Source organism: Neoarius graeffei, chromosome 1 (genome assembly GCF_027579695.1).
Source record: "Neoarius graeffei isolate fNeoGra1 chromosome 1, fNeoGra1.pri, whole genome shotgun sequence".
Classification (NCBI taxonomy): domain Eukaryota; kingdom Metazoa; phylum Chordata; class Actinopteri; order Siluriformes; family Ariidae; genus Neoarius; species Neoarius graeffei.
Genome location: NC_083569.1, coordinates 122772085 through 122796723, shown reverse-complemented (window position 1 = coordinate 122796723; position 24639 = coordinate 122772085). Strand labels below are relative to the sequence as shown.

At 45.5% G+C, this 24639-nt stretch overlaps 1 protein-coding gene across 1 annotated transcript in view; it reads right to left on the bottom strand.

Annotated features, from left to right (window-relative positions):
- Nucleotides 1–2413: 2413 nt before the first annotated feature.
- LOC132883057 (zinc finger protein 239-like) overlaps nucleotides 2414–24639 on the bottom strand; it is a 41587-nt gene continuing 19361 nt past the window's right edge. The window contains exon 2 of the mRNA XM_060916208.1: nucleotides 2414–6997. Within this exon, the coding sequence (XP_060772191.1) occupies nucleotides 6147–6992 (846 nt within the window). The 5' untranslated portion in view covers nucleotides 6993–6997 and the 3' untranslated portion in view covers nucleotides 2414–6146. The remainder of the gene's footprint in view (nucleotides 6998–24639) is intronic.

Sequence of the window (24639 nt, the reverse complement as noted above, 5' to 3'; positions counted from 1 at the left end):
ACATTTTAAAAAGGGCTGGGCAAGTTAACTCGTTATTATCGCGTTAACTCATTAATTAATTAATTAACATCGACAATTATTTTATCACACATTAACGCAGTTTTTTTTTATTATTGTAAAAGTCTGTTGCTCACAGGCTTTTATTTTGCAAAAGTCTGCTGCTGACTGCTTGCCGTGCTTACAGGAACTGGAAAAGAAAAGAATTGGAGGATAAACAAACCAACAAACATGGAGAAGGGTATGGAACTCCTACATGGCCATTTTCTTTTCAAAGTTCTTCCAGACGGTGTAGTCGACAGAACCAAAGTTATTTGTAACCACTGCAAAGCTGAATTTTCTTATCACCGGAGTACTTCGAGTCTTAAATATCACCTAAATGCAATACACACAGTTGATACCAGCAAATCATTCAATGAAACAAACAAACAGTGGCACGAGGCTTCAGCAGACTACGTTAGATGCAGCGTGTAGGAGAAGTGTAGATAAACAAAGGCAAGAGAAGCTAGCAAATGCCATAGCAAAGTGGATAATAATAAAGTTCAATTTATATAGCGCCTTTCACAAACCCAAGGACGCTTTACACAGGAGTTACCAACAAAATAAAAAAAAAAAAAAATTTTAAAAAAGACTAGGAAGAGTAGTGTGAGGTGAAAAGTTTAAGTTGGCTTTGAAGGAAGAGAGAGTGGAACAGTCACGAAGCGATTGTGGTAACGAGTTCCAAAGTTTAGGAGCAGCAACACTGAATGATCTGCCACCCATAGATGCCAGTTTAAAACGTGGGACAGTCAGAAGTCCACCGACAGAAGATCTGAGGGAGCGGGAGGGACAGTACAAATGAATTAGCTCACAGAGATAGGAAGGGGTGAAACCATGAAGAGCTTTATAGGTTAAAAGCAAGATTTGTATTTGATCTGAAAAATAATTGGCAACCAATGCAGTTGCTATAAAACAGGAGTGATGTGAGCAGTGCGCTTGGGGAGTGTGAGGACTCTTGCTGCTGAGTTTTGGATGGACTGCAGGCGATTGAGCAATGTGGCAGGGAGACCATAAAAGAGAGAACTGCAGTAGTCAAGACAAGAAAAGAGAAATGCATTGACCAACATTTTGGCATCAGTTTCCAAGAGAAAAGGGCGGAGACGTGCAATATTGCAGAGGTGAAAGAAAGCATTCTTAGTAATTAGTTTAAGATGGGGTTCAAACATAAGGGTGGAGTCAAAGATAACTCCAAGGTTTTTTATAACTTGGGAAGGACTAATAGACACACCATCAACATCAATAGTAAAACTGGAGAAATTCAGAACCTGTCTTTTGGTACCTACTAATAGAACCTCCATTTTGCTAGCATTAATTTTAAGGCAGTTCTTATGCAGCCATTGCTTAAGGTCAGTGATGCAAGTCCTTAGCAGCTGAACAGAGGCTATGGAAGGGGTGATAGTGATGTAGATTAGAATGTCATCAGCATAACAATGAAAGTTAAGGCCATGGTTATGAATAATCTGGCCTATAGGAGAAACATAATATAAAAAGAAGGGGACCAAGGACAGAACCCTGAGGCACACCTTGAGCAACAGTAGCAGTAGATGATTTATGAACACCAATGGAAATAAACAGTTGCCTGTTTGCTAGATATGACTGAAACCAGGATAAAGCTAAGCCAGTAATACCAAAAGAAGATAGTCTGGAAATGAGTCTCTCATGATGTACAGTGTCAAAGGCAGCTGTGAGGTCCAAGAGAACAAGGACATTGAGATGACCAGCATCAGTTGAGAGCAGGAGGTCATTAACAACTCTTAAGAGAGCAGATTCAGTGCTATGCATATTGCGAAAGCCTGACTGAAAGGGTTCATAGAGATCATTACGAGTAAGGAAGCTACAGACTGCAGGCCGATTAGTATTGTGGAGGACGTCGGTCTGAGAAACATTCTGAGAATCGCAACAAATGACGGCAGGTATGAGATTCCCTCAAGACGCACCATCACAAGAAGAATACACGGGTTGTATGAAAAGGAGAGGACTGCAAAAGCGACGACTTTACAACGTGCACCCGTTGTTGCCCTCACTGGGGACTACTGGACATCATTAGGTAACCATAATTACCTCGGAGTTACAGTGCATTATATTGATGAACGGTGGGCGCTGCATTCACATGCTCTGACAGTAATGAAGACAGAGGAGAGACATTATGCTGAAACGTGCGCGGGACACTTTATTGAAGTTGCACAACAGTGGAATGTCTTCTCATCTCATTATCTCTAGCCGCTTTATCCTTCTACAGGGTCGCAGGCAAGCTGGAGCCTATCCCAGCTGACTACGGGCGAAAGGCGGGGTACACCCTGGACAAGTCGCCAGGTCATCACAGGGCTGACACATAGACACAGACAACCATTCACACTCACATTCACACCTACGGTCAATTTAGAGTCACCAGTTAACCTAACCTGCATGTCTTTGGACTGTGGGGGAAACCGGAGCACCCAGAGGAAACCCACGCGGACACGGGGAGAACATGCAAACTCCACACAGAAAGGCCCTCGCCAGCCACGGGGCTCGAACCCAGAACCTTCTTGCTGTGAGGCGACAGCGCTAACCACTACACCACCGTGCCGCCCACAGTGGAATGTGTCAAATAAAGTCACCACACTTAGCACAGATAGTGCACGAAATATGACAGCTGCTGCGAGACATCTGCCTTTTGATCATGTACCCTGCTTTGCGCACAGTCTCCAGCATTCTGTCACAGTATCTCTGCAGAACAGTGCATTTGACAATGTCCTGGCAAAGTGCAGGAAAGTTGTGGGGCACTTTAAACACAGTCCAGCAAGTGCTGCAGAATTAGAGCAACAAGTTGAACATGGACAGAAGGAGTCACTTATGCAAGACGTTCCAACAAGATGGAATTCAACTCTGGACATGATAAGAAGCATCCGCAGAAACGAACAGCCACTGAGGGATGTCCTCACCACAAACACCAAGATTGTCATGCCAACTACAGCTGAAATGGAAAAACTGCAGAGGTTAGAAACCCTACTGGAGCCTTGCCAGTATGTTTTACATCATATTGTTCACTATCCTGGCTGAGTGCATGTAAGAGAGAAGTAGTGTAAAAATGCAGCATGAATATGTAGAGGATATTTTTGTGTACAAGTGAATGCAATTTATTTTGACTGAAGTGGAGTTGATTTTCTGTTGCAGGTATGTGACTGAACTTTTGGGAGGAGAAAAGTACATCTCATGCTCTGTGGCTCTGCCTGCTTTTTGTCATCTCTTGGGTGATGGAGAGCTCAGACGATGACCCTGCCTACGTGGCCAAGTTCAAGTCTACATTCAGAAAAGACCTGGAGACACGCAAGGAAAATGCCAACATTGCATATCTTGTTCAGATTCAGATGAAGCAGCCAGGTTAACTTTTTCTTTGGTGGCTCTGATGTTTTTTCTTCCACAGGTTTCTCTGCAATAACCCTTTGTTCCTTGACTAAGTTGGTGACTGAGGCCCACACCTCACTCCTCTCAGCTCTGGGTATACACTTGAGGTCCTTGAATCTAGGGTCCAATGCAGTAGCAATCTTCAGACTCAATTGAGAACAGTGTGCATCGATACAGAGCAGAGCCTGCCATCAGTTCAGAGTCCTGTCCATTAGAGTGGTGGTCCAAACATGCAGGCTCACACAGCAGACTGGCCCCCTATGCACAGAAGTACTTGGCCACACCTGCAACCTCCATACCCTGTGAAAGGTTCTTTTCCCTTGCCGGTCATATTGTACAGAAGAAGAGAGCTTCTATTGCCTCTTTTCCACCAAATCAGTTCCAGGGCTGGTTCGGGGCCAGTGCTGGTTTACAACTCGTTCAACTCGCGAGCCAGCTGAGAACCAGTTTGCTTTTCCATAGCTCGCGGTGCTAAGAGAAGCCACATCATTACGTCGCTGTATACGTCAGTTACATCGCTACGTTTGCATAAACCTTAGCGCGAATATCGAAGCAAAAACAACACAGAAGAAGCAGCAGCAGCAGCAACAACAATAATAATAATAATAATAATAATAATAATAACAATGGATGACTTCACGTTTGGACAGCTGCTGCTTCTCGTCGGTTAAAAATGGCGATCTTTCGTGGTCTTGTTATTGGTCTTAACAACTCCGCCCCCCCGCTGACGTAAGCGGTTCTTTCCTCTGGCCCAGCAGAGAGTTGGTGCTAGCCTGGAACCAGTTTTTCTGGCCCCAGAGCCAGTTCTTTGTCAGTGGAAACAGAAAACCCGGTTCCAAACTAAGCACTGGCCCCGAACCAGCCCTGGAACTGCTTTGGTGGAAAAGGGGCATTTATCATCTGAAAATGTAAATAATCTTGTGTGCCTTAGCAACTGGCTTAGTGCAGAGGAGTAAAAAAAAAAAAACCCCGTCAAGTATTAGGAATCTACAAACTGCACTGAAAGTGTTTTCTGGTTCTTTTTTGAGTGACATTCTCCAAAGGAAATCCCGTATAAAACATGGACTTTACAGACTAGTCCTCTGCACAGTAAATCCCAGCAGTGAATTTTTTTTTGTGCTTCACCTCACTCTAACTTTGGTACTGAACATAGACTGGTTATGCTACTCCCTGATAAAAGAAAAGTCTCTGCTGTTACCTCAGAAATTGCCCGTTTTAATGTTATGATTGTGGCTCAGGATTTTGTGGGCAGTTTTTTTTTTATAACAAACAGGATAACATTAATGCCCTGACATTGGCAATAAGCTTAAGTTTTGTATTTGCTTTGATAACATTAAGTTGAGATTTACATTAAATATTTTATTTAACTGCTACTGTATAAACAAAATGCTGATGTTAAGTGTTTGCCATAACATTTGTTCTGCACTTTCGTTCATATGGCAGAACATTTAAAACAAAATTGTGCTATACACTACTTTTTAATTCATTATTGGATTTTGCGTATAATAATGCGATTAATTATGATTACTCAGGGAAATCATGCAATTAATCACGAGTAAAACTTTTAATCGTTGCCCAGCCCTAATTTTAAAACTAACAGACCCACTATGAAAAATGCACCATTTATGCACTGAATTATTCAGCCATCTGTGATTGGGTTGAATTTTTCATTGCTGTGCAGATGGCATGCAGATTTACATCAGGTGAAGGCCTTTTACATCTGTCCCACCCTCTCCAAATGCATTCACAACCTAATGTTGTGGATGAATAATTTTTGAAAGCTTAATGCTGATATGACTGATCATATACTAAGTTACAAATCAATAGCCAAAACAATTTACATTTTCCAAGGACTCCATAGCTACCCTCCTCAATATCTTATGGAACGACTGAAATCCTATGCTCCCATTCACAAGTCTTGGATCTTCATCTTCTGGTCTAGTGTCTGTCCAAAAATAAAACCTGTCCACCATGGGTTCTAGAGTCATAACCCCCAAGCTATGGAATCATGTCCCCCAGAACCTTCATGTTCCTACAGTTCAAAACTCAACTTCAGTCTCCTCTTACCCTTGTGTCTTGATCACTGACTGCCCATTCCTTTTACCATGCTTTAAGTTGCTGTCTTTTTACCCGTGTTATTTCTGTTCATGTATTTCTTTAATCTTCTGTCTTATCCAAGAACTTCACTGGTTGATTTGTTTGTATGGTTTTTTTCTTTATCATTACTTTGCAAAGCATTCATGGGTTGGTGAAAGGCACTATGTAAATTAAACTTCTTGTTGTTGAATTAATTAGCCCAATTCTGATTGAATTCTGAAGGCTTAACACAAGTCACAACAATGTTCACAAGTCGTATGCCTCGATGGAAAATTGCACCACAAATACCAAGGAGGGGGGAGAAAAAACAAAAAAAAAGGCCCTCAGGGTCCTCAGTAGTCACTATGAATGTGTTCTCCTTTCACTCCTCAGCATTGGTATAGTTTCTCTTGTGCAAATTTCTTGATGTTTTTTAATTTTTCTAATTCAAATTATTCCATTTTGTGTGCAGGGATAGGGCTTCTCTCCTGTATGGATGCGTTGGTGTGTTTTAAGATGACCCTGGAGAGTAAAACCTCCCTCACTGTAAGCAGATAAATGGTTTCTCATGTGTCAATTCATTGGTGTGGATTGAAATCGCTGAGGTCGGAGAAACAGATTCCAGGCTGTGAGCACTGATACGGCTTCTATTTTGTGTGACTGCGTTGGTGTTTTCGGAGAGAACTTATTTGACTGAAACAATCCCCACAATCTGAGCAGTGATATGGCTTCTCTCCGGTGTGAATGCGCTGGTGTGATTGAAGAGAACTTTGCTGACTGAAACTCTTCCCACAATCTGAGCAGTAATAAGGCTTCTCGCCTGTGTGAACACGCTGGTGTGTTTGGAGATGACTTATTTTATTGAAACTCTTTCCACACTGTGAGCACTGATACGGCTTCTCTCCTGTGTGAATGCGCTGGTGAGTTTGGAGTGTTTGTGCATGACCAAAGCTCTTTCCACACTGTAAACAGTCATACGGCTTCTCTCCTGTGTGAATGCGTTCATGTGTTTGGAGTGTATGTGCATGAGCAAAGCTCTTTCCACACTGTAAACAATAATACGGCTTCTCTCCTGTGTGAATGCGCTGGTGTTTTCGGAGATTACTTGATTCATTGAAGCTCTTCCCACAATCGGAGCAGCGATACGGCTTCTCTCCCGTGTGAATGCGCTGGTGTCGTTGGAGAGGACCCAACACAGCAAAGCTCTTCCCACACTGCGTACAGCGATACGGCTTCTCTCCTGTGTGAATGCGCTGGTGTGTCCGGAGATGACCTTTTTGACTGAAATTCTTTCCACACTGTGAGCAGTGATACGGCTTCTCTCCTGTGTGAATACGCTGGTGGATTTGGAGTCTCCTCTGGGAAATAAAACTCTTCCCACAAACTGAGCAAGGGTGAAGCTCTTTCTTAATTTCTGAAGAACTGGTGAAAGTATCAGGTGTCCTGGAAGTATTTTGATAGCTACTGAAGTCTCTTTTGGGCATCATGTTCATTGTTTCTGGGGAGATAAAAACAGAAGTCAGTAACAAAAATATAAAAGCATTGTCCCAATGGCCCACAAGGAAGGGGAACAGGATAAATCAATTCCATTTCATGGCTTTTTTAACAATAAAATGAGTAACCCTATTTTCCCCCACTATCTGGTAGAGAGACTGATAGAAATATATGTTTGGCATGCTTGAAACTGGTATTAGGCTGTTGTGATTGCTATTTGCTTTGGTTTGTTAAGTCCTTGAGATTTATCTTCACTCGTACATTATAAAAATGGGTGTCCGGTGATGGACAGGGTAAAGGACTGTATAAGAGGGACACTGGATCAGGTATACAGCGAGCTACCCAGGCTGTCCGGTTAGAACAGGAATTAATGGATGTCCACTCACGAGAAACCGTGTAAACCGTGGTTTTACTAGAAAACAGAATAAAATACAAATACAACAAGACATGAGCAATAATATACACACAAGCAATAATGTAAATAATGACAATGATATAAATACAAATACACATCGCATTAAATATATATTAACGCAAATGAATAATAACTATATACAATGTAATACAAATGTAAAACACACAAATGAATACTATATAAGTAAAACAATGTAAAGCCCAATGAATGCTATTTACACCCCATAATAAATAACACAACACACTAGATACTGACTATATACACGATATGTACACAATATGTACAATGTGTACAACGTACACGGAGGATGAGGATAGCTGCCTACAGCAGCTATCATTACCAAGGTGCGTGGTGCAACTGCTTACAGCGAGTCACACCCGCATGAAGACACAGAGTGTGTCGGCTGAATGAAGGGGAGCATGGCTCCTTTAAGCGCTGCCCCGCGCTGTATTGCGCATAGAAGGTTAGAATATGTGGCGCTGTTATGAACTGTACATACCACCACTACACTCCCAACATGGCAATGGCTAATAATGAAATGTGCTCCCGTAACAAACCGTGGACGAGAAAACAAGCGCTATCATTACATGGCTACTGAACAGAACAGAACAAACACGTAAGAAAATAGACAGACACAGGATGAGAGAAAAAGAGAAGAAATACTCGCTAGCCTTACCGCCACATGTAACAGTTACAGATAACGAGTACACACATAACACAGTAGCTACGCAACAATAAACAACTTACATTCAAGGACGCACGGAATGCTCACGGCACAAATGATGGACGTTGGATCCTGACACGTCCGCGATAGAAAGACAGAAAGCAAGAAAGAAATGAAACCGAGAAAGAAAGAGAGAAACGGATCCAAATATTCACTGATGAGAAGCAGGTGTTGCAAGGAGTCCCCGTCTGATGTGTGCTGTGTTTTCCTCGATGTTTGTGCGCATCTTATATAGTCCACGCAGCACAGTGTGATGGACAGTGGCGCCAGGGTGTCTGAAGTTGGCATGTGATGGACAGTGGCGCCAGGGTGTCTGAAGTTGGCATGTTGTAACATGCCCTGACAACTAACGAGTTGGGAGCCACTATGTCTGACAAAGGTGCCTGTTTACTACTTTTAAAGGTCAAAATAATTAAGACCTGGCACCGCAATTCTGAACAGCCGCCCCCAACTTTGTGGAACAAAGTTGTGTCCATGATGTCAGGCAGAGGTGTCCTGAGGGAGTGAAGGGAGTCTCACCAGGCGTGAGACTGGGCGTGTGTAGGTCCGGTCCTTGACCTGCACCTGTGCAGTACGTACCCTGCCATCTGCTCCAGGGATGACAGCAGTGACCTTGCCCACAGGCCACAGGGCACGTGGGAGTTGAGGGTCGACAATCATCACGATGCTGTCAACGATGAGGTCCTCCCGGTCTCGTTGCCACTTGGAGCGGGTTTGAAGAGAGGGCAGGTAGTTCCTGATGAACTTAGCCCAGAATTGGTCCACAAGGGCCTGGCACTGTCTCCACCTGCGCCTGCTCAGGATGTCGGAGTCGGTGTAGACCACTTGTGGTATGGAGGGGTCGTGCCGCCCCATCAGCAGCATGTTTGGAGTGATGGGATCTGGATCTGCGATGTCTGACGAGGTGTAACCCAAGGGCTTGGAGTTGATGATGCCTTCCACCTCGATCAGCACTGTCCTCAACACCTCTCAGTGACTGTCTGTGGATCGAGTGTAGTGTGTAGGGCAGCTTTGATGGAACGGATCTCCCGTTCCCAGGAACCACCGAAGTGCGGAGCATGTGGAGGATTGAACTTGAAGTCAATCTGTTGACTGGCTAAGTGGGACTGTAGCTCTGGGCTGAGGGCTTTGAACGTCTCCTGCAGTTCAGACTGACCCCCTCTGAAATTGGTGCCTTGGTTGGAGAGCAGCTCATGTGGCTTCCCTCGGCGTGCGATGAAGCGCCGCAGGGCCATCAAGAAAGCATCAGTGTCCATGCTGGTGAGGAGGTCTAGATGCACTGCATGGATTGTCAGGCACTTGAAAACGATGCCCCACCGTTTCTCAGTGCGTCGGCCGATTTTGATGAGGTACGGCCCGAAACAATCCATTCCAGTGGAATAGAAGGCTGGCTTGTGCAAGCGCAGACTTGATGGTGGCAAGTCAGCCATTCTGGGGATCACTGGTGCGCCTCGCCACTTCTGACACTCTGGACAGCTGTGCTGATGTTTCTTGACAGCCGCTCTCCCACGCACGATCCAGTACCGCCGGCGCAGCTCAGCAAACACTCGCTCTGGTCCTGGGTGCGCCAGGTGGCTGTCGAAGTCTCGGATGATGAGCTGGGTGATGGGGTGCTGAGGGTCAAGCAGGATGGGGTGCAGAGTCTCCTCCTCAACCGTGTCACACCTGCGCAGACGACCTCCGACCCGGATCAGCTGTGTCTCAGCGTCGTACTCCGGGGACAATGTGAGGATCCTGCTGTCAGTGGAGACTGGCTTCCCCGCTGAGAGCAGGGTGAAGTCTTCGGGGAAGGAGTCACTCTGTGCCTTCCTGAGGAGTGCCATCTCCGCTTGCCTGTAGTCCTCAGCTGTGATGGCGGATGTGGCCGCCCCGTGACGCGCTCTGACTGTGGCCTCCAGCAGCTCTGGATATTGACTGAAGTTCCCTGCATCAGGCAACGCAGGGTCAGAGGTCACGGTGATGTGGCCGCAGAACTGGGACTTCTGCAGCTCGGTGGCATCCTGCAGCAGCTCCACTGATGGTGACGGTGCACTGATGAACAGGCACGCTGGGGTGGAAGACCGACGCTTGACAGCCTTGGCGGGGCCTTGAAGTGTCCACCCAAGGCGTGTCTTCAGGGCAATGGGTCCACCTGGTGGGCCTATGTGCACAGGCTCGATGGGGATGAGAAGGTCTGGGTAGTCAGATCCAATGAGGAGCAGTGGACGGGCCTGAGTAAAGGAGTGAAGAGGCAGCCCTCTGAGGTGGCGGTAGGTCCTTTGGAGGGCCTCAACTGGGTGTGAATGAGGGGACAGTCCCAGTTCGGGTGATGTGAAAGCCCGCTGTATTTTGTACCGCTGCTGCGGTTGACTGAGGGATGACACAGAGAAGGACACTGACCTCCCCGGCACCGTTCTGATGTCATGACGGATGGTGCGGAGGGCCAGGTTCTCACTCTGTCCTTTGAGGCCAAGCTGCTGCGCTGCTTGGGGGAGGAGCATGGTGCGCTCTGACCCGTCATCGAGGATGGCGTAGGTCTCCATCTTCTTGCCCCCGTGATGAAGAAGCACCTTCACCATCTTCAGCAGCACACAACTACCTCTCCGTGCTGGGTCGAGGTAGTAGGTGGATGGCTGGCTGGGTGAAGACAGTGTTGCAGTCTCCGGCCTGCTTTGTGCATTCACCTCATGCAGTACCTCGAGGTGCCGGCGATTGCACTTCGGGCACCGTGCCTTGAGGTAGCACTGAGCTGCTTGATGGTCGCGTCCACACCTCCAGCACTTCTTCCCGGTCTTGATCCACTGGAGCCTTGGTTCCAGTGACATACTCTTGAACGCAGTGCACTGGTTGAAGTAGTGCTCCGTGCTGTTGCAGAAGGGGCAGTACTTCTTTGGAGGCTCCACCTTGGTGGGTGTGCGTGGAGCTGACTTTGATGGCTGCTGAGCTGACTTGGTTGGGGGGTCTACCAGCAGGACCGTGGTGGAGCGTGTGGCTGCCGGCTGCTTGCCTCTGGTGCTCCGCTGCCGCTCTGCCTGGCTCGCTGTTGCCTTTGGCGGGTCGTTGGTCTCGTCCAGCTGCACACCAACCTCGTACTGTAACCATGCGGCGAAGTCCAAGAGTGTGGGGACAGGCACACGGTCTGGGTCGATGTACCGCCTGAAGGCAGTACGCAGCTCGTGAGGCAGCTTGGGCAGCAACCGAGACACATGCGAACCGCACCGTAGCTCAAGCTGTTCCTGGGTCCCCATCTTATCCAGCATCCCCACCAAGGACTGCACCTTCAGGGCGAAGTTCCTGAAGCCTCTCTGGTCACCGCTCCTGACAGGGGGCTCAGCCAGGACCTGGTTGATCTGCCTGAGTGCCAGTTTGCGGGGCTGCCCAAAGAGCTTCGTGAGGGCTGCCATCGTATCACTGTAGGGATAGCTGCTGTGGCAGTAAGCATCCGCTACCAGGACAGCATCCTCTAGCTTCAGGTGGTCCAGCAGGATCTGATATTTGAAGCGCTCTGTCACGTTGGGTGGTAGGACGTTGTCGAGTGCCAGCTGCATCCTGTTGAACTGCCGTGGGTCGTCCTCGGTGAACGCTGGGATTCTCATCTTGGGCCCGCGGTAGGTCAGCTCCTGAGGGGGAAGAGATGTCAGTCGCTGTGGGACAGGTGACAGCCTGTGATGATCTGGTGCCACTGCCCTCTGACCGCCCGACACCGGTGATGACGTCCGCTGTCTCTGAGCAGACGAAGGGCGCCGTGGGCTGAATGGCGCTGAGTACTGTGGGGTGGCAGGAAGGGGTGAGGATGACATGAATGAGTGACCCCGTGGCAGATTCATGCTCCTCAGGTGCTCTGTCAGCTCTGCCGTCAGTGGTGTTGGCAGATGGGGAGCTCCTCCGTGTGGCGGTGTGGACGTCGCTGCCTCAGCTCCTGCGATGTGTGGCCGAGGTAGAGGTGACGACTGCTCTGCCACCGGGGCGCGGCGATGTCCACTGGTTGAGTCAGCAGGGCTGTATGTTCTGTCATGCTGCAGTGGTGATGATAGGACTGCTGGGGGGGTTCCAGGCGTGACGGCTGGAACCTGGATGTCCCTCGCTGGAGTGCGTGGAGGTGATGCATAGTGTTGTTGTTGCAACAGGTACTGCACATCCCGCTGCAGCTGCCGATTGTCCTCCCGTATCTGCTGAAGGGCGAGGAGGATAGCTGCTGACGTGTCCAGGGGAGTCTGCCCAGCAGGGGGAGTGTGTGATGGCTCCCGGGGCCTGCTGTCTCCCACATGGGAAGAATCATCCTGGGTGTGTGCGCCGTCCTGTGGCAGCCGTCGCTGAGCCTGGGTCACCACGTAGTCATCCAGGTGCCTGGGGTGGTGGTGCTCACGGCGAGGACGGGCACTGCCATCATGAGTGGACATCCTGACTGTGTAGAATGCTGTATCCGGCTCGAAGGACCATATAAAAATGGGTGTCCGGTGATGGACAGGGTAAAGGACTGTATAAGAGGGACACTGGATCAGGTATACAGCGAGCTACCCAGGCTGTCCGGTTAGAACAGGAATTAATGGATGTCCACTCACGAGAAACCGTGTAAACCGTGGTTTTACTAGAAAACAGAATAAAATACAAATACAACAAGACATGAGCAATAATATACACACAAGCAATAATGTAAATAATGACAATGATATAAATACAAATACACATCGCATTAAATATATATTAACGCAAATGAATAATAACTATATACAATGTAATACAAATGTAAAACACACAAATGAATACTATATAAGTAAAACAATGTAAAGCCCAATGAATGCTATTTACACCCCATAATAAATAACACAACACACTAGATACTGACTATATACACGATATGTACACAATATGTACAATGTGTACAACGTACACGGAGGATGAGGATAGCTGCCTACAGCAGCTATCATTACCAAGGTGCGTGGTGCAACTGCTTACAGCGAGTCACACCCGCATGAAGACACAGAGTGTGTCGGCTGAATGAAGGGGAGCATGGCTCCTTTAAGCGCTGCCCCGCGCTGTATTGCGCATAGAAGGTTAGAATATGTGGCGCTGTTATGAACTGTACATACCACCACTACACTCCCAACATGGCAATGGCTAATAATGAAATGTGCTCCCGTAACAAACCGTGGACGAGAAAACAAGCGCTATCATTACATGGCTACTGAACAGAACAAACACGTAAGAAAATAGACAGACACAGGATGAGAGAAAAAGAGAAGAAATACTCGCTAGCCTTACCGCCACATGTAACAGTTACAGATAACGAGTACACACATAACACAGTAGCTACGCAACAATAAACAACTTACATTCAAGGACGCACGGAATGCTCACGGCACAAATGATGGACGTTGGATCCTGACACGTCCGCGATAGAAAGACAGAAAACAAGAAAGAAATGAAACCGAGAAAGAAAGAGAGAAACGGATCCAAATATTCACTGATGAGAAGCAGGTGTTGCAAGGAGTCCCCGTCTGATGTGTGCTGTGTTTTCCTCGATGTTTGTGCGCATCTTATATAGTCCACGCAGCACAGTGTGATGGACAGTGGCGCCAGGGTGTCTGAAGTTGGCATGTGATGGACAGTGGCGCCAGGGTGTCTGAAGTTGGCATGTTGTAACATGCCCTGACAACTAACGAGTTGGGAGCCACTATGTCTGACAAGGGTGCCTGTTTACTACTTTTAAAGGTCAAAATAATTAAGACCTGGCACCGCAATTCTGAACATACATTCTGCTCTCTGCTTAATGAAGGTTATTTTGGCCAGTAATGTCTTTCTTCTTTTCCTAAGATTATGATCCTGATGGGGGATGTAATGGTATATGTCCTCCTTCTTTCATCAAGCAGTGTAGTCTAAACCAGTGATGTAATGCTTCATTACCCATATCTGTTACTCCATTATACATACATAACTATGCTTCATCAATCACATCACCACCATCACATCACATAGCTACAACACCCTCTTTAATGCGAATATATACTCATGGTTGTCCTACAATAAACTAAGAAAAACATCTCTGAACACCTGTGTCTGCATTAAATGACTGTTTGCTCCCAGAGATCAGTGAGGCAGATTCTCTGATGCCCCTTTTCCACCAAAGCAGTTCCAGGGCTGGTTCGGGGCCAGTGCTTAGTTTGGAACCAGGTTTTCTGTTTCCACTGACAAAGAACTGGCTCTGGGGCCAGAAAAAACGGTTCCAGGCTAGCACCAACTCTCTGCTGGGCCAGACGAAAGAACCGCTTACGTCAGCGTGCGGGGTGGGGGGTGGGGGGGTGGTGTGTGTGTGTGTGTGTTAAGACCAACAACAATAAGACCGCGAAAGATCGCCATTTTTAAGTGACGAGAGGCAGCAGCTGTACAAACGTGAAGTCATCCATTATTATTATTATTGTTGTTGTTGCTGCTGCTTCTTCCGCATTGTTTTTGCTTCGATATTCGTGCCAAGGTTTACGCAAACGTAGCGACGTAACTGACGTATACAGCGACGTAATGACGTGGCTTCCCTTAGCACCGCGAGCTATGGAAAAGCAAACTGGTTCTCAGCTGGCTCGCAAGTTGAACGAGTTGTGAACCAGCACCGGCCCCGAACCGGCCCTGGAACTGATTTGGTGGAAAAGGGGTAACAGACAACAAAGGTCTGTTTCTCCCAGATATCCATGAGGCAGAATCTCTTAGGTAGCAGAGGTCTACATTCCTAGATCATATTTTGTCCATTCAAATTCCTTCAGTGCAAATGGTTCAAAACCTAACTGTTTTCTGGGGGCTTGTCCGGGATCTCCACGTAGAAGGTAAGACATTTTTTTCATTACGTACTCTTCTTCCATCTGGAGATCTGAAATCTGGTTATCCCAATCGCGCACATACATGCATTGTGTAAATAGTCTTATGGTGTTTCCTAGGGCTGACTGGATGGTAGTTTTCAGTTATCCCAGTCGCAGGGCCAACTGGATGGTAGTTTTTGTTTATCCCAGTCGCACACATACGTTGACTGTATGAATAGTTCTAGGAAACATCACAGGGCTGGTAGGAAGAGACTGATTTGATCTGTCTGATTTGTCCAAGTTATGCTTATCTGCGAGGAATAAGAAGGTCGCTGAGTCTTATTCAACCATGTATATTCTAAAGAAAAGGGACAAAAGATCCATAACGTACCACCTTACCTGTAAAACATGGGCCTGTACTGATTGTAGCAGAATGTATCCAAAAAAAAAAAAAAAAGCTATAATTTCCACACAGTAAAACTCAAATCAAACATGGCACTGAGCCAATACCCAGGATCAGTATTGGGCCAATACTAGCAAAAAAAAAAAAAAAATAGCGGCTCAAATATTGTTGGAGAAAAACAAGAATGAATTCGATCAGATCTTGTAACAGATCCCATACACAACAACCCTCCGTTATTGGAAAAGCAAGGCCAATAATTTTGTTATACACTGAAGTCATTTGGGTTTGACTTCAAACAATACTATGAGATAGAGCAGAATTTCAGCTTTCACGTCCTGATATTGACCTCTTGATTTGTCAACCTGATCCTCTCGGACCTAGACAAAAAGGATGGTTACGCTGTTTATTGACTTTAGCTCAGCATTTAAACAATCATCCCACAGAAGCTGGTACAGAAGTTGGTCCTGCTGGGCATAAACACCTCTGATTGTAACTGGATTCTGGACTTTCTGACTAAACAGATCTGTCAGTCAGTCTCTATAGGACACAACACTGCCAGGGTCCTCAGACTGAGCACAGAAGTCCCCCAGGGCTGTGTGCTCATCCCGCTGCTGTTTAATTTGCTAATGCATGACTGTGCTGTACAGCACAGCTCAAAATCACATCAAGTTTGCAGACAACACAATGGTAGTGGGTCTCACCAGTAACAATGAGTCTCCATACAGAACAGGGGTCGAACATCTGGTGGAATTGTGTCAGGACAACAACCCAATTCTTAAATGTCAAGAAGACTAAAAAGATGGTTGTTCGAATACTGTGTTTTTCTGCTACTTGTACCTGGGTAGTTCTTTGGTAACAGAATTACATTCACTGCAAAATGTGGCAGGTTTTTAAGTTACAGTACTCAAGATACTGGCATTAAATAAAAATTTCATACTGTATAGGGTATCTTTTGATCCTTATAAAACAGAAAAATTGGCTGTTTAACTCTGAATGCAAAATCTTATGAAAAGTCAGTAACGGAATTACATCAGAAAAAACTCTGATTTCTTAAAGGTCCCATGGCATGAAATTTTCACTTTCTGAGGTTTTTTAACGTTAAAACGAGTTCCTCTGACCTTCTTAAGTCACCCCAGTGGCTAGAAATTTCATAATGTCTAAACCAAACTATGCCCAACATTTGAGAATGGCGCGTCAAAACAGCGCGTTGATAAGCTCTTCCCTTTACTGCGTCAGCAAGGGAGATGATCCCCACGCCCCCCCCCGGATTCCCACCCACTGTATGGATTGCCCCGCCCAGTTGTAGTGAGGAGACCATAGAGGACACAACAACATGGCATCACCTAAGCGAGCGAAACATGGAAATTGCGCTGTACATGGATGTGACAACACAGAAAAGAGTCTGTTTTTACTGCCGACGGGAGAGCCCCTGAAGACGCAGTGGCTTAATTTTATTTACTCCAATAATACGCCGTCGAGTCTACCTAAGACGGTGTATGTTTGTCGGAAGCATTTTCCTGAGGAATGTTTCCACAACTTGGGACAGTACAGGGCAGGTTTTGCACATCAACTGTCACTGAAGCCTGGGTCCATACCAAGCATCCCTGCCACATCAGCAACAAACACCGAACAAGTAAGTGTATAACTGGTCGTTTTGCCGTGTTTTAAAATCGGTGCGTTAGCCTAGCAATGGCTACATTAGCTGTGCAGCTAACCGCTTCCTGCAGTTAGCCAGGTAATCTGCGCTACAAAACTAAAGAGCATGCAGCATGCTCTGTTAAACTGAGTTTAGTCTGGAAATTGACTAACTTATGAGCTTATGTTTGACTATTGCTCCGCAGTGCATGTCTTCTGTTGGATAAGTGATATGTTGCTGTAGTTGCTGCTTCTATCCTCTTTGGTTATGGAGTGCGTGTTCAAGCCTAGGGTATTATACGTTCGTAAACTACCACTCCGAACACTCTCACTCTCCGTTCTCTGTGTCACGTTGAGTTTACCAATGGAGTCCGAGGGAGAATGGGGTTTTGTCTTAGCAGCGTGGCTACAGGCGCTGATAGCAGCGAGTATGTGTGCGCGCAGCTTGGTCAAGCCCCTCCCCCCATGGCCCGCCCCCACCCTCTACCCTTCCCCGCCTCTTGCTTCTCATTAGCAAAACGACGCACTGGGAAAAGCGCTGAAATGGGGCTTTCTCCCAGGAGGCTATATTTACGTGCCGAGGGTTCATTTCGAGAAAGGCTGCGGATATAACATCCGGAAGCCTCCACGAGCCCGTTTAAAGCATCAACAAACCACCATGCCATGGGACCTTTAAAATTCAAATGAAGATTTCTCTGAAGTGACACTGCTATAATTGGGGTGATGATTTTTAAATATGGTTTTCAGTACATTTTGCCTTGGATTCCATTCTTTAGCAATATCTTAATAATTTCAGCATCTCTGCTGAAGAATTGTCCACCTGTTGAATACTCTGCTTATCTGCTGCTTGTTACATGCATGCTACTCCTTGTGTTTACATCTGCTTTGCTACTATTTGCCCATCAGATTCGATTGTGTGAGCAATCAGTTGTTTTTCCATTTGCTAATTAGCTGGGCTTTTAGTGTGGTTTCAAGTGCTCTTTCCTAAAATCTCTCCCCCTCTTCTACATCTCCCATAACCTGTTCATCATGTGTCTCGACACCATTCCTGTTTGTGGTCTCGCCCACAAAAGGCGCTTCTGTCATTATGCCCCCCCCGTCGTTATGCCCCCCCACCAGTGGCACAGATACGTTTTTTAAACGGGGGGGGGGGGGGGGGGGGGGGGTTGGACAAAGCTGCCAGCAAACCAACCCCAACCCCACCATGTGGCTGGGCTACGTGTGTGTGTGTAGTGTAAACCAGTGCATCCTGACTTTCTAACTATGCCTGTGTGTTGCGTGAGCAGCAGTCAGTCAACAACTCTTCGCAAAGTTTCCTTATGAAACAATATGCTCGCTGAAATTATGGCAGGGAACGCCAGATTAAACATTAAAACTGCCTTCTGAGCACTGTATCTACAGGCTACCACCGAAAGAAGGAGGCTACCAGAAAGGCATCTCTACTCCGTACGATTTTACTTTCACTACGACATTACTTTGAACAGACTATCAAAAAATTGCAAGGTGATATGATAAAGTAAGGCACAGTTTACTTACAGTCGTTGTTTTTTGAAAAAAACAATGCAATCGTTTTCTGCCTTTTCGGTTTGGCACCCTTCATCATGCCGTGTTGGGGTCCTGAACTAGGAGCTGTCCCCGATATGCCTGTCAAACTTGTTGTGGGTTACCATAGCAACCAAGCTCGAGCTCGCAACCTGTGCCGTCTGCGCAGCTCAACCAACCGAATATCAGTCTTTGTTTTATGTGAGTTGTTGCAACTATGTATGTACTGCTGTGCACCTCAATAAACCGAATGGTAATTAGTCTTTTGATTTTTCCGTGAGGTTTGCCTTATGCAAAGAAAGACAGCATAGACGTTTTTTCCTCCCTATAAGTGGGAGGGACCGAACGAGGTGAATTTAAATCTGGGTGGGACAAATCCCACCCATCCCACCCTCTATCTGCACCCGTGCCCCCCACGAGGATGATGCCTCTTCAACCTCATCTACCCTTCAGCAATCTGCACAGACACTTTCTGGATCACTGCTGGACTATGGAACTGCCAGTCAGCCACATGGAAGGCTGAGTTCATCCCTGTCCATGCCTCCCTTCTGTACCTCCACCTCCTTGCACTGACAGAGACATGGATTTTCACCTGACAAGTGGTGGTGACGGTGGTGCACTGGTTAGCACCATCATGAAGATTAGGCAAAAATACCTAGCCACTGGGGCTACACAAGATAGCACATACTTGGAGCCAGAATATATGCGGATCATGATGATCTACTGTGGCGACCCGTAACAGGTGAAAGGAGGAGGATTGTTTTTAAATAGCTAGATGTTTAGATACCAAATGTCTCCATACACTTTATATACTTTATTTTGTAATCTATTTTCTCGATAAATGCACCATGGGGAGCCTGAGGAAAACAGTATTTCAAATGCACTGTATACTAGTATAGGGATCTATTGACAAAGTTCTCTTGAATCTAAACATGGCATCTTTTGTTTGAACCAATGACTTTAAAAAAAAAAAAAAAAAAAACCATGGACGGTGTGCCTCCATGCCCTTCCACTCTGTAGAAATGAAGCTAATATTTCTCCATCATGTTGTCAAATTTGGAGCTAGAGTCTGTGCAGTAGTCATGGATACACATGGTGAGTCAAAGTCAGGTACACCTACTCATTTTCCTAAATTTCTTTTCAGGATGAAGTCCAGTGCATTGCACAAATTGTCATTTGCTTCATTCCCGTGTGTATCCATGACTTATTAATCCACAATACAGCGGACAAACATCTTAAAAACTAATTTCTGGTGGGAAAATAAAAAAGTGCAGATATTAGCATAGGGAAAACTGTTTCAATTAGGCACTCTAGATGGAAAGACTGTTTTAACAAGAAAAGGGACATGAAAAATAGGCTATTTTGCCATTGAAACACATGGGGATGGGTAGTGCTACACAACTGCAGCCCACCAGCAGGGGTGCTCAACATGTGGAGGCTTCACTTTTTGCACTGCATAAAAAATGGGATGTCAGTAGGCAGCACTGTAAATTGTTGAAGTGCAGGTTAACGACTCGCTCATGGAAAATTGTAGGCAGCAGAGCAAACTGCCATGAAGGAGCTTGACAGTTAACACCCCAGCCTCTAGGTCGGGGGGAGGGGGTGTCAACTGTCAAGCTCCTACATGTCAGTTTCTGGCAGAACCTCCATGCCATGCCACACCAATGCAGTAATTCATGGTAAAGGAGCCCCAACCAAGTATTGAGTGTATAAATGAACACTTTTCCGAAGTTTTGTATTGTACCGTATTGGCCCGAATACAAGACGACCCCCCCTTTCCAGGCTCATGTTTTGGGAAAAAAAAAAAAATGACACCAAATTTCATATAGAAAACTTATTTATTTGAAAATCAATCAGTTTTGTCTGTTTATAATTTATTGAGGTAGAGGATTTATTTTTCACATTTACCACAAGATATTGCACAGTAGCCATAGTATGAACACTTTGCTTAAATGCCAAAAAACACTTTGAGGCTGAACTACAGCAAGCTTTAATTAAAACAGAATATTGCTACCATCTCCTATTCAATTCATCAGACTTGGGCCTAAATGGATCCCATGCCAATGGAGCAAAACATTGCCCAAGAAAGCAGCAAAAAATACAAAGAAGAATGAACTATTGCTTAAAACAGCAAAACATGAAAACAAACAGCCACTAAGCACAAAGATCTTCTGCATCGCTATCACTCTCACTATCGTCGTCACTCTGATGTTGCTGCACCAGTCCCTCTCACAGGATGTCGTCATCGGATCCATCTAATGCATTCGATATGCAGCACTTCTTGAACCCATGAGCGATGCTTTCTGGCGAAATGGCATGCCATGCCTGCAGGATCCACTCACAAAGCAGGCGCACCGCAGGCTTCTGAATTTTCCCCGTTGGTGTGAGTGCGTGGTTACCTGACAGGAGCTACTCCGTGTACTTCTTGCGTAGATTATCTTTAAAGGGCTTGTTGACGACAACATCCAGCACCTGCAGTTGGCTCGTCATTCCGCCTGGGATGATCACAAGATCCCCGTTCATTTTCTGCACTTGCGCTTTCACTTGCTCCGTTAGGTGGCCACGGAAAGCATCCAGAACGAGCATGTTCCGCTTTTTTGAAAGCGCACCAGGTCGCCTACCCCACACAACTTTCAGCCAGTCTACCACCAGCTCAGTGTCCATCCAGCCCCTCTCCTGTGCACACACAATAATGCCAGCTGGCATGGCCTCCTTAGCATACCTGCCAACCTTGGAAAAAATTTTTGAGTAGCAACTTATCGCGGCGGTGCGGCGCAGCACGGCACGAGGTCAGGCACATTTGCTGATCAGTATTGATCGTTCACATGCTCACTCATTACAATGTATTAATAAGCACAGAGCTCCCACTCACCACCATATTTAGTTATTCAACATACAAGTAGACTATGAAGAAAACAAGAACTCTTTTAATGAAAAGGCATGAATAAATTTCCAATGCTTTCACCAAGACATTTGGCACAAGGTAACTGAAAATCCCCCAAAATATGTCTCTTAATTACATTGGACATTATAAAACAAATAATCCCAAATAGCATACTGTATAAATAACAGAAAAAACAAAGGGGTTTCTATGTCTTTTAAACAGACTTTAGACTTGATAAATAACTGAAAACTGCTATGTCCCTTGGACAGATATTAAACAACATATTAAGTAACTGAAATAATATTAAATAACTGAAAATCTCAAAAGGCATAGTATTTTCCTTCACCATAACCTTGTTGCTGTAGGTCCTTTTAACCAAATATATTCGACTGAGAATGAGATGCTGTTTTCAGTCATTCATCACTCCTAGTAGCTGTGGCTCTTTTTCTTGATAGCTTTTCCTCATAGCTTGCTGACTTGGCTTTTCTGAGGAGAGCATCACTGAAGTTTTCCATGTGACAAACAGTCCCCTTTGCAGCCAAGCTCACCTTTCTTGCCACCAAAGCACTTACAACAACATCAGTGCCCATGCTAGCTCTGTACTGGGTCTTGTTTTTGCCTACAAGACTAAAAATCCTCTCACAATCAGCATTGCTGTGGAAAATTGTCAAAATTCCAAGCATGACTGTTGAAAGGTTGGAGAAGACTGGCAGACACCCCCTTTTCAACTGGCCAATGTCTCTCCAGGCCTCATCAATGCACTTCCTGAGGATGCTGTCCTCAAGCCTGGTAGTTTGATATATCCGGAACTCATCCTCTACTTGATCCACAGTGACCTTTTCAGGCAGAACAGAAGGAAAGCGGCTGATGAAGAACTTTAGAGAAAGGAATTTCACAGCCTGCCTCTTCTCTATGTCTGCCACAACAGCATGCATAAGCAGCACATCCCCAAATGGAAATTTGGAAATCATGCAGTCTGCTGCAGACAAAAAGAACCTCCTGACATCTCTGTAGAATGGCCTCAGTTCTAGGTTACCCTGGCTTTGGATGAAGGTGTTGGTGTCATGGCCAATTGAGAGTTCCTCATCAGGGAGCTGCATTTCCCTTGTGATGGTTGGTCTGATACCTGTAGAAATTTCATTTATAATGGTAATCACAACCTCAGGTTTACAGAATGAAAGCAATATCTTTTGCAGTTGCAGTTCCAATGTTGGAAGCAGGATATGTATGCATGGCTCCTCTTTCTGAAGCATCTTGTTGCCAATATCAAAAATAGGTATGGCCCTCTGCAGAAAAAGTGCATAGACCTTTGACATAGGGTTGGTGAGGAACTTGAGCACCTTTTCAGGTTTTGTCAGATCCCCTTTCTCTTCATTCTTGGTTCTTTCAGACTTTGATTTTTCTTTTGCACCTCTCTTTCCAACTTCATTTTGCTTGAAGAGGAAAGCTGTCAAGTCAAACTGTGGAGCAGTATGTGCAGGAGCTTTAACCTCTGGTTTACTAAGTGGTGTTGCTTTTGACTTTTTGGCAGGACCAGGAGAGGGTATGGGCAACTTAGGTAGGCTGGAAGACAACAGCTTGGGGTGCACTGTAGCAGGATAGCTGGTTGAAGATGTGGCTTTGCGCATCTGGGCAGGACCAGGAGAGGATGTGGGCAGCTTAGGTAGGCTGGAAGAGAACAGCTTGGGCTCAACTGTAGCAGGATAACTGGTAGAGGCTGTGGCTTTGGATTTTTTAACAGGACCAGCAGCAGACTTTGGCATGCTGGAGGTCTTCTTCACTGCTTTCACCTCATTTTCAAAGAAAACTGTGAGAGCATCCCACTGTTGCAAAAGACGGTTCACACACTGCCCCAGGGAGAGCCATCTGGTTGAAGCCATCATGAGGATCTTCCTCACCTCTGTATTACACATGACCTGAACATCACGCAGATTTGACTTCCTCTTGCTGCTTTTGTCCAGATAGTAGTAAATGGTGATGAGGAAATCTTCCACATTCACACCAAGCACCCTGGATGCCTTTTCCGCAGCTAGGTGTATGAGGTGGCAGGGACAACCAAGTAAATAGATGTGCGGATGCTGTGCTTTCAAAAAAAACTGCTACACCTTTCCCCAAACCTTGCATGACCGCAGCATTGTCAGCTGCAAAGCTGATGCAATTTGACCATAGTATGCATCTTTGTTTTAACTCTCCATCAAGTAGATCAAATATTGCTCTCCCTGTAGATTCTCTAGATTCACAGATCTTAAGTATCATACTGACGACCCTCCCAACACTGGCATCAAAAATCCTAACTACAATTGGGTACATCTTTATGTCTTCCATGTCTGTGCTACCATCTGTGGCCAGGCTGAATGCAGACCTTTTCATAATTTCTGTGAGACACTCATCATCATGACTGGCCAATGTTCTCATTATGGAAGTTGTCTTCGTTCTACCGCAGCCATATTGTTTTGCTATCTCACTGTCAGGAAACATTTTCCTGAACAGTGGGCCGGCATGATCTGCCACAGCTAAAGCTATATTGTGCTCTGCTAAGTGTGTTGTATAAAGTGTTTCTGCTCGTATAGGCCTGAGGTCTTGGGATTGTAAAAAGACTGAATCTAATCTTGGCACTGAATCTGTGGCAGCTACTTTTTTTGAATGTTTTTTGCCCTCCACATGACGCCGGCAGTCTGCAAAATACACACACACACACACTAAATCCTTTTTTCATAAATTTAGTTTTGACCGTAAGAGAGATTCTGTTGCTCCTTGCTACACTTTGAACTAGGCTACACTAAACATCGAAAATGAATATTCCAGAGTACCTATATAAATATATATTTTTCAATATTAATATTTAGTAAATGCAAACTGATAACCACACAGAAAAATTTACTGAAAATAAATTATAGGCTACTCTGGCCTATCCAATAACATAGCCTTTATAATATTCATATTCACTGACCTGGCCTAATTTGGAAAAAATAATTGTCCATGTATATAAATGCAAGCATTTCTATGTTAGCAATATTATTACCTGTATTTCCTTGATGGCTAATATCAAAATCATAATTACACACTGTGCAAAACGCATGATTCGGCAGTTTAGAGGGGCGGAGGCATGGCCATTGCTCTTGATACTTGGTTAAGAACTTCTGAGGGGCATAAACTTGCTTCTTTTTAGATTTGCTTCCCTCTCTGTCAGTATCCTCATCTGACGTCATTAACTGCAAGGCACACACATACACAAACACACATTTCAACCGCACAAACGGCATCCACCCGGTCGGT